The sequence below is a fragment of the Sardina pilchardus genome, chromosome 2 (genome assembly GCF_963854185.1).
Source record: "Sardina pilchardus chromosome 2, fSarPil1.1, whole genome shotgun sequence".
Taxonomy (NCBI): domain Eukaryota; kingdom Metazoa; phylum Chordata; class Actinopteri; order Clupeiformes; family Clupeidae; genus Sardina; species Sardina pilchardus.
Window position 1 is genome coordinate 579,755 of NC_084995.1, and position 11,371 is coordinate 591,125.

Here is an 11,371-nt window from a genome sequence, read left to right on the forward strand (position 1 = left end):
TAGTAGGCAAGACTGGCAAATGTTTATACCCATAAATTCCAATGTTGACCTTTTTTTTTGTGTGGATCATCCATAATACCTCCTCTCTCCGTCCCTCTATTTCTTTCTCTCCTTCCCTCCCTCTCTCCGCTCTAATTCATCCCAAAGGTGTTCAATCGGGTTGGGGTCAAGACTATGGTTTATACCAGACTGCCCTCTGCTGGCCAAAGTGAGAACTGCTGCATTTTCTTCTCATAGGCTATATTATACACTATATTGCCAAAAGTATTGGGTCACCTGCCTTGACCCCCATATGAACTTCAATCACATCCCATTCTTAATCCATAAGGCTTAATATGACATTGGTTCACCCTTTGCAGCTATAACAGCGTCAACTCTTCTGGGAAGGCTTTCCACAAGGTTTAGGAGTGTGTTTATGGGCTTGTTTGACTATTCTTTCAGACAACACACTGAGGTTGGATGAAGAGACAAGCTTTCAGTCTCGGATCTAATTCATCCCAAAGGTGTTCTGTTGGGTTGTCATGACTTTGTGCAGGCCAGTCAAGTTCATCCACACCAAACTCCGTCATCCATGTCTTTATGGACCTTGCTTTGTGCACTGGTGCAGTCATTGGAACAGGAAGCAGCCATCCCCAAACTGTTCCCACAAAGTTGGGAGCATGGAATTGTCCAAATTCTCTTGGTTAAGCTCTCTAAGCTAAAGCATTCAGAGTTCCTTTTACTGGAACTAAGGGACCAAGCCCATCTCGAGGATGGCTCTTTCCTGTTCCAACATGATTGTGCGCCAGTGCACAAAGCAGTAAGCTCATTCGACTTCATGTAGCCATCTTAAGTTGACTGTAGACGTGACTATTTTTAACATTCTGATACGACTCAAATCGGAATTGTACATGTGTCATGGTTGAAAACGTACCAGAATGTCAGAAATAGTCATGTCTGCATCGTCTTAAGACAGCTACATGAAGTCGAATGAGACTCATGTCCAGAAAGACATGGATGACATGAGCAGCTCAGGCTGGAAACCTGCACATCTATCTCCCCTGCTTCCTGTCCACAACCTTTGGGTCCAATCACAAACTAGCTTATCCAAAAGACGCACCCAGGTCGCTGGTCTGATTGGTTGCAGGACTATTCAAGCGTATGGCGTCATTCAAACTATGCCCATTGATCACGCCTCTTGTGCAGTACAAATACAACGCAGACTCCCTAGACTAATCTTAAAAGAATGAGCTTAGTATGGTGATATCCAGACTAATATTGAACTATAAACCCATAGATCTCAAATTTGACTACTGAATTTTAAATAATGTTGCCAGTCAAAGCCAAACACTGCTTTCACCAGTCCTACACCCCCCCCCCCCCCCTCCAACACACACACACAGGTTTTAAAGAGGAATAATGCAGGATTGGCGATTTCATCTCTGGTTTCGGTTTCGTTTTTCGTTTTCGCTCGTTTTATGCTTGCATATTTCTCTGCAGAGCTTCCCCGACAGCTTGAGCATGTATATTTATATATATATAGGCTATATATAAATATATAAATTGCAAGCGTGGTTCTTCTTGTTCCTTTCGCGTCTCTGACTTCCAGATGTAAACAGCAGACGATCGTTTATCAGAAAGTTGCAAGGTTGTAATAGCGGAGAGGGACACTAGGGGCGGGAGGAAATGTGACTGTTTTCGATAAAACTGGTCAGTCAAGCAAAACAACGATTTCTAAGCGATTTTATGACTATGAAAAAGTTGCATAGGGTCTCTTTAAATTAGAAGCACACATCTTGAAATCAGTATCAATGATAACTTTATTTAGACATTTGTAGCTATACTGTACATCATCACAGATAGAAAACTGAGGACTCAGACACACATGTGCAATCCTGAGTTTTAGTGCTGGTTCGCTCATAGAGCAGAATAGAACAACTCTTGGAGACTGAACCAGAAGGTCACAGACCAGTAGGTGAAACTGAAACATGAGGTCTGATGGGTTCTTTTTAAAGACCAGTTCCATACAGGGGTAAAAAGTTTTGAATCCGAGCTATGAATCTGAAGACAGACGAATAGACACCTGCTTGATTTTTATCAGCTCATCTTTTGCATAACAGCTGTGAGGTTTTTCATTTGAAAAAATAGACAGACAAACAAACATACTAAAAGCTACCAGTACACAAGACATGGCCGTCTCAATCACTGTCATCACTGTCTGAGTACGCCCCCAGCAGGCTGAGAGAGGAACCGTTCTGAGGAACCGCTGACTGGGTCGCTGGGGAGCTGTTCTGCTTGGCTGCTGGTTGTGTGTTGCTGCTGGAAGGGGTTGCAGTCTTCCTTTCTGTGGGGTTGAAACAGAACAGGGTTAGAGTGACAGCGAAGATTACACAGCTACAGGAGTACAAACCTGCAAACACAACAGACGGTCTTTCTGAATCAGAACCAGTGCACCACGGACAGACAACCATGATGCTGGCATTCATGCCAAGTGCAATATCACTACTCACAATGGTCCATGCAAGATATCCATATTATCATATATATTCTTAATATTGGTGTGTTGTGAAAGTGTTATGTATTGTTGTTTTTTTAAAAGGTGATTGTGTATTTGTGGCTTGTACTGTATTTATTGTCTATTTATTGTGTCTGTATTTTAGAAACCCACCTGTGGAGACAAATTTCCACTTTTGTGGACAATAAAGCTGCTATTATTATTATCATTAATTGTTGTTGACAGTAAGAAACACTGTGCAGCTTTGTTTATTGATTTGTCAAAGGCTTTTGACACTGTTAATCACAGGTTACTTCTTGAGAAAATGTCCTCTTTGGGTCTAGATGAAGTTTCATTTACATGGTTTCAAAACTACCTCTCTAATAGAACACAGTGGGTAGACATGTCAGGTTCTATCTCAGAACCATTGAGACTAAATAATGGTGTCCCGCAGGGATCAATTTTGGGGCCACTGTTGTTTACATTGTATATAAATGACATCTGTGCTTCAATGGAAAATTGTAAAGTGCATTTCTATGCTGATGACACAATCCTTTATGCCTATGCACCATCTGTAGAGCAAGCAGTGTCATATCTTCAATGTGCATTTGATTGTGTGCAGAAGTCTTTAAATGATCTTAAACTGGTTCTAAATGAAGCTAAAACTAAATGTATGATCTTTACTAGATCTAGAAAGTGTGACCTTGATGCCTATAACATTAGTTCCTTAAATGGGACAAAAATTGAGCAAGTTTCTCAATATAAATATCTTGGCATATGGCTAGACAATAAACTTTCATTTAAAACTCATGTGCTTGATCTTACAAAAAAAGTAAAAATTAAATTAGGTGCACTTTACAGGATTAGGTCCTGTTTCTCTTTAGAAAGCAGAATGACCATCATTCAAGCAACCATACTGTCAGTCCTAGACTATGGTGACATTGTGTATATGCATGCAGCTCCTTCCACTCTGAAATTACTTGATGCAGTTTACCACAGTTCACTACGTTTTATAACTGGAGATGGGTTTAGAACTCATCACTGCACACTATATGAAAATGTAGGATGGACTTCCCTTTTATGATAGGAGGGAAAGGCACTGCCTCCTTTTTGTTTATAAGGCATTACTGGGAAAGTTGCCTCCTTACCTAACTTCTCTTCTGAATATGAAATCAATCTGCCACAATACACGTTCACAGGGTTTTATATCTCTTCAAACTCCTCAAATTAAATCAGAATTTGGTAAATTAGCTTTTACATTTTTTGCATCTAATAAATGGAACAAATTCCAAGAATTATTCAAATTAGATAGGTTTGTGTCACTAGACCAATTCAAAGGTATGATTGATGATATGGCTGTTGTAAAATGTTCTTGCTTTGACTAATATTTAGACCTTTTATTTTATTATTATTATTATTATTATTATTATTTATACATACTTTTCCCTCTTCTCTTCTCTCTGTTTTTATTATTATTGCTTTATAAATTGTTTATGTATTATTTTTCTTATTCTTGTTTTGTTATTTTGATTATTGTTGTTATATGTTTTGTGACTCAGGGCATTGCTGTAAAAGAGCTTGATGCTCAGTAAATTTTCCCTGAATAAAAAACGGTTGATGATGATGATGATGATCATTATTACTATTATTATTCATATCACTGACCAATCAAGAGTCCCATAATGGAGCAGTGTGATAAAGGTTAGTGCACAGAACCACTGACACACGGAACCACTAACACACGGCACAATTACTGTATGCTTTGTGCACGTGTCGGTCGCTTGTCAGAGTGCAGCTGGTGTGAAAATCTGCTCACAGCAGTAATCCTCCCACATGTTGTGAGGAGTAAGATATTTTGGTTGTGAACAAGTGGTGAAAAACAAAAAGGTTTTGGCTGGTACAATACAACATTTCTAATGCAATACTGAAACCAATAAAAACAAAACACTAGAAATAGCTATGCATGAGAGATCATTAAACAGTCTTTAATCAGGCCCCAGCCGTGGCGCAACTGGCTGGGGCACCGCACGCCGGCGACCCGGGTTCGATTCCCGCCCCGAGGTCCTTTCCGGATCCCACCCCGACTCTCTCACCCATTCGCTTCCTGTCTCTCTCTACTGTCCTGTCAAAATTAAAGGCACAAAAGCCCCAAAAAACAAAAAAACAGTCTTTAATCAGCCAAAAAATAAAATAAAATGATGTGTGACATGAGCGAAGACCAGTGCCCACCTGTCTGCTGAGTGCTGGGCCCAGACGGTGTGCTGCTGCTACTGGACTTTGAGGCAGAGGCAGTGGGCTTCTTCCTGACCACCAGGGAGCCCAGCACAGCTTTGGCCCCCAAACCTCCAACACTTCGCTCCCAGCTCTCTGGCTGCACCCGCTTCACCGGCCCCGTGCTCACCTGGGGGGCAGAGGGAGATAGAGGAGGGGAGAAGGAGAGGGTGAGTGAGTATAGACTATGACAAAAATGTAATTATAAACAGTTGTTTCTTGTGATACTGTTGAGGGATGCAGGAAATCACACATACGTTTTGAATCATAACTACAGAACACATCTCTAATAACAGAATTGCACCCTAAGGCAGGAGGCACACTAGCCAGTGGCAAGCAGCAGGTTTCCTATTGTTCTCTATGGTTTGGCAGCGTACCGGTGTCAACGCTGGTGTAACACTTGCATTGAGCATTGAGCATTGAGTGTTGAATTTGGTTCAACTTGGAAGCGCAACGCTGAGCTCATCAATGTCAGTTTTAGAATCTTCAGATAGTTCTAGCAGATACACTTATATATGAGGAGACACTGCACTGGAAAAATCACCCATTGAAATGCATGGGGTAACTTCGTAACGCAAAGATGGCGGGTGTTTACACCGGTTAGCACATGTCCCGCCTCTTCCAGTGCCGTTGCTCCAATCATTTTGCCGATCCTTGACAGTCATGCATGCGCAGTCCCAAGATTACCAGTAAGAAAAAGGCTTTTTAAGCGTTAATTTGATACAAAACCACCAAACCTTTTCAGAGATTTTAGTCTGATTTTCATCGTGATTTCAAACATGTGATTTTTATGTCCCTTACACCTCTGAACATGGACATCCAGCTCTCTCCCCATTCATTTAGATAGGGCCTGGTCTTGTTACGGTCAAACTCGCTGCCCGACCCCATGGCCAATATGGCTGCTGACGTGACTTGCTTTAAAAAGACTTTGGTTCTATTTTCACCAATCAGATTTATCTAAGAACATAACAACAAAGATAACCGTTTCTAGTAACAACTTTGACAGCAGCGTAACTTAGAAACGAGAATGTTTTGGGTTATTATTATGGTCTGAGCGTTGCATTACGCTTGCCGCTGGCTAATGTGATCCCCGCTTAAGAGAGAAAAAAGGAGCTTTTTTCAAAATATAGAAGCTCCTCTTTAAAACAAGAGACAACAGTATAGCCTTCACCTTAACATAAAAGTGAGCTTCTCTTCTGGGAACATATTGATACTATTATATTTCATTCAAACGAGACATCAGTACCATCTCTCTTAATCCTACTGGGATAACAGTACTAGGGATGTTAACCGGTGACTGTTTGACGGATGGTTGACCGTATCCACGTTAGCCGATCAAAGTTGTCGCTAGTCGGTTAAAAAAAAAAAAAAAACGATCTCTAAATTAGGCCATTATTATAGACAGTGGACTAAACGCTACTACAGCTAGCCATCTCATTCCAAGGTCTTTTTTGCGTGAAGTTAACAAATTATCCCTCACACTCAATTTGTAACTCGCCTGCTTGTAGGCTACTTAATAAACCAATAAAAAACATTCGCACGCATGCCTTGGCCGGTGCGTCTTTTGCAATCTGGAGGTGCCCGTTTTATCCATTGGTTTTTATCGTGTTGCAGCAACTTTCCGCATAAGATGGGCTTAGATTTGGAAACACATTACATCTACATTTCAGGAAGGGTCAGCAATGGCAACAGATAAGGTAATGATGATCATCTTTCTTTATTATTGTTAGTAGGCCTACTTCCTCAAACTATAGCGGCGTCTCCTCGGAGCTGTCATTTTCTTAAGTGAGCCGCAGCAATTTCAGTTTCAAATGAGCTTCTAACGCTAGACAAACGCCTTTATTTGCAACGCGATCACCTTGTACCCAAACCATTTCGAAACGAAGGAGCCATTTGTCCTCCACTTATTTACAAGCTCCTTGCGGGACTCATGTTTCGCGCTCTAGGGGATCTTAAAAACAGTGACGTGAGTGAAAGTGCGGCGCCGCCGCCGGGGCTGTGTGTGTGAGCGGGGGACAGAGAGATGCGACAGAGTTGCAAAACTGCGTGGCTGTTATTTCAAATAGCGTAGAATATTTTAAACGAATCGGTTAACCGGTTTCAACCGGCTAAGGAGGCTCGGTGGTCGGTCAAGAAAATTAGTAGTTTTCGCCATCCCTAAACAGTACCCAAATGTACACAATGGTTTGTTGTGTGAGCTTATTTTCAACATCAATCAAGACTAGGAACAGTAAAAGAATAACTAAATACAAACATAGACAAATAATGGAATGGTGTGCGGTACCTGGATGTCTGTGCTCTTTGCAGTTGTGAGGATGTCAGTGGGCCGCTCTGCTGCGTGCTTCTTCACTCCTGCCTTCTCTTTCTCGTCCTGGTCAGAGTCAGAGTCGGAGTCCCTCAGTCTCTTCACCAGGGCTCTGTCCAGCATCTCCCTACGGGACAGACAGAGGGACGAGTAGAAAGGGGAGAGGTGGTCAGTTATGCTGCTATTCGCTCAGCATCAGTAAGCAAGTACACAAAGATCTGCTATTGTCCAAGTGGCGCAAGTACCTTCAAGTGGTTTCATGTGGTTTCATGTGGTTACATGCGGACATCCACATTCCCTCCAATTTATGGTGACCACACAGACTTGAATGCGCACTATGAGTTCCTGCATGATTTTTCAGTAGGATTTTTATTTTTGTCTCATTGTAAACACCTCTCCTTGATCCGCTAACTGCCTACCCCCTGAACACACTGTGAAAAGGCCCTGTCTCGGGAGACAACACAGGGGCCGTAAACGTCAAACAAACACTGGGGGCACAGGCTGTGCACCAAAATATAACAAACCACGTTATAGCCAATCACCGAAAAGATAACAAAGTTGTATAACTGTTGTAGCGGTGTAGTGGACTTAGAGAAAGGAAGAATATTATGTTGGGCGCCAGACGCTCTAAAGGAGCGCCACAGAAAGAAGAGAAGATAAGCCACTACCACTACCAGGTTCACTTCAGCTACTAATAGCTTTTAGACTGATAGAAAACCTGCGTCGGCTAGCTCAGGGATGGAAATAAGGCACAGGTTCAAGAGCCTAGTATTCAAAATGAGCAACCATCAGTGTATTGGGGAAAACAGCAGAACCGTGGATTAACACACATACCAAATAGTGAAAAGAAAAAGGAAAAGAAAGCAAAACAAACAACTTTGTATATCAACCGGTCACAATGGAGTCATTTCTCAAAACATTTCCCTCCACAAATAACCTTTTCACGTTTCAGGTACAAAGTATAAAAAGCACCAGCAAACCCCCCCCAAAGTCCCCCCAGTTTACACAGCAAACAAGCAAACAATGTTCAAGAGTCACTTCACTCATCAGCACAAACGCCTTTTAGTCATAGACTAGGCTAACAAGAAACCATGGAGCAGTCAATGAGTGTGTGTATAGCCTATAGCGTTTCGACGCCAGAGGACGAGGAAGAGAAAGAGAGAGAGAACGAGAGTTAGCGTCCAACTCGGCGGAGAACAGTCACAGTCGAATGCAGGTCAGCAGAGAAGGCCTGCTAGCAACTTTAAGCCATAGTTCCACACAATGTTAACGTCCCAAGCGAAGGAGAACACAACCGTAACGTCGGTTAGCTGAGGTGGGCTGTGTAACAGTTTACTGCGTAATTCCAAACAGTGTTATTGTCACGAACGGAGGAGAACACAGTCGAAACGTCGGGTTGCTTAACGGTAGTGGATAGAGCATGGAAGAGTCACCTGAAAGTCAGTTGAATGTCCGAGCAGCCTTCGACATTCCACACGATATCCAAAAAGGGAAGTAGCCAGCACTGGGGTTATAATCCACTTTTAGATCCACAGGTAGCGTCTTCACTTTCACGAGCCTACACCGCACTTAACGCAACTACAATCGCCACACCAGCGCCGGTCGCCAGTCCAAACATTGTGCTTGCCTCAACCAGGAAATAGCGTGAGCTATATGGAACGTATTGAATTAAGCACAGCCAATAACGTTCTCGGGAAACATGTGGAGGAGGGGAGACGATTCAGCAATCAATTGGGTACAGACAACGAACAAGAGGCTTTCAGAATGGGCGGGCATGGTGAAGGCTCCATGACTCGCCACACTGTATAAATAAGTTCGGCAAGCTTAACTTTACATGTCATAATATCAACGCCTCACAAGTCACACCTTAATTCGATCACTTGCAATACGAAGGGGTTTCCTAAAACTAGGTGAGATAATTATGCTATCTAGCTAACTGTTTACATTGGAGATTATCGGAGTTAGCTACGAGCTAATTTTCTCCTCAACATTGGAGTATTGGAAACAATAAAGGTTTCATTCACTAAGAACTCATATCCAGAATCACTTTCCTCAGCACATGTACACGTACACAGGAATTTGACACGGTGACTTCTGGCTGGCTGGGTCTGACTGGGTCTTCAATTTCTCCACACACACACACACACACACACACACACACACACACACACACACACACACACACACACACACACACACACACACACACACACACACACACACACACACACACACACACACACACACACACACACACACACACACACACACACACACACACACACCTCTTCCTCCCTGACTTACTTGGTCTCACGCTCGTCCTCGTCCACCTCTCTCTGCCGCTGCTGCTGCTCCAGGTCCCGGTACTGACCCAGCATTCCCTCAAAGTCCACCTGCGCCTGCCGCTGGTTCAGCTCCTTCAGTTCCTGCAGGTTCTCCAGGACCTCCATCTCCATTTTTGAGTCACGTGTCCGGTTCTCCAGGACCTGTCATAGCCAAAGCATAGCCCAAATGTCAGCAGAACCTTCTCATCACTTTCTTTTAGGATCACTTTTTTCCTCTAACTGGTTTCTGCTTCAAAATCATCATATGCATTTTTCAGCATTGTGTCTTAAATGTAGGACAAATACTTGTACAATTACTTAACTCATACTGTGCTCTACCCCTTGGAATCAGACTGATTTGGACAAATGAGTTAACATACAAAAGGAACATGGTTCTGCCAATGGTGTCATATCTTGTCCCATATGTTAATCACATGTTAAACATATCCAAAGCAAGCAGGTGTGAACTATGTCTTGTGCCAGTCTGTCAACTGAAATACAGTTAGCTCCCCAGGGGGAGTCAAGGATGTACACAATTTCTGATCTTTTCCAAGTCACCTTCATGGGATTGTTCAGCTCCTCCTCCTCTCGATCCCTCTGGATCTTCTTCTCCTCCTCCTCAATCAGCTTTTCTGCTTGAAAATTTCGTGTGGCACCATGCTCCATTGCATAGTCTGTGTTCTCTGGGTCTGTCTGTGAGGGAAATAAAAATGCCATTAAAGTCTAACAGATTTGCCTGTTGGGTTTCATTTGACAAGATACCTTCACAAGGAATGATAAGTACACAAAATATACAAGGGCACTGATCAGTCACTCCAACTTTCAGCCATACCATGTCTCCAATCAATAAATCTTTAGTGACTTGCGCACATACAAAATCATACCTTGAAAGTGATCTCAGCCAGGCATCTTGTGCATTTGATGTAAAATCGGAAAATGGGCAGTCCCATGTAGTGCTCATTTTGTACTGTTTCCTTCCGAGCGTTGAACTTTTTCCCCTTGTATATATACTCCCCGCAGGTCTTGCACCTGTTTTGGTCACAATACAATAATCAACTTCAGCTCACATTGTTTCAGTACTAGTTCCCTGCCTTGTCATAGCATCATTCTGAAAAACGCAGCGATGCAGATAAATCAGCGTAGCGTTCTCTGATCTTGGTGGTTCCACTTACCTCATGTTGAATGGGGCCATCAATCGAACAACATACTGACGGTCTTTAGGTAGCTTGAGCTTGGGGATTTTCGAGGGGTCGAAATCTGGGGGATAGTATTTCTGCAAAGAGAGACAGTCATGATCAAATACTCTTGTTACTACTGTCTTCTTGAAAAACATCAACATCAGTTCAATTCATCAGATTAATAGGAACACATATCACTGCCAGGCGTATGTGGCCAGCCAGTCATATCTCATCATGAAAGTGCAATTTGCGCAACGTTAAGAGGTTAATGTTAGTGATGGTAGAGCTTAAACACTGGAACCAACGGGGATATAAGAGTATCCATGGGTAAGATCATTCTGAAGTGCTCATTAAAGTAGGTTTGTTTTGAAAGACATTCTGGTTGTTGACAAGAAGCCGAGCTGGTTAGCCAGCTAATATTAACGTTAGCTAGGATAGCTACCAACAAAGTCCTTCGGGCAATGTCGGTAACGTTACCACGTTGGTGTGGGCAGAAAAGAATGGAAAAGAAACACTTATGGAAAAGAAACACTTACGTTCAAAACTTTTCGTTCGGACATTCTGAACCTGTGTTAAATGTAGCTATATTTCCAACAATTATAAGAGGCCGGTGACAACGATGAGTTTCCTCTGGTTTCCTTTACTGTTTTTTTTCTTCTTCTTGTTCTTCTTCTTTTTTTCTTTAATGACATCCTTCAAAATGTTGTATACCGCCACGTACTGTACAGGAGTGTGTAGGCTACTCATGATGTTCTTCTTCTTCTTCTACCACTACTTCTTCTTCTTTTTCATCCGGACAACCAATGTACTGGCTCTTTAC

General features: G+C 42.5%; 1 protein-coding gene across 1 annotated transcript; it reads right to left on the minus strand.

The window, feature by feature from the left end:
- Window positions 1-1,781: 1,781 nt before the first annotated feature.
- On the minus strand, window positions 1,782-11,208 carry yju2 (YJU2 splicing factor homolog). The gene is made up of 8 exons (XM_062515797.1): window positions 11,088-11,208; window positions 10,546-10,646; window positions 10,258-10,402; window positions 9,932-10,066; window positions 9,354-9,535; window positions 7,029-7,176; window positions 4,703-4,874; window positions 1,782-2,323 (listed from the first exon to the last, which is right to left on the minus strand). Exons 1-8 carry the CDS (start codon window positions 11,109-11,111, stop codon window positions 2,178-2,180), a joined length of 1,053 nt encoding a protein of 350 aa, XP_062371781.1. The 5' UTR covers window positions 11,112-11,208; the 3' UTR covers window positions 1,782-2,177.
- Between the last annotated feature and the right edge of the window lie 163 nt (window positions 11,209-11,371).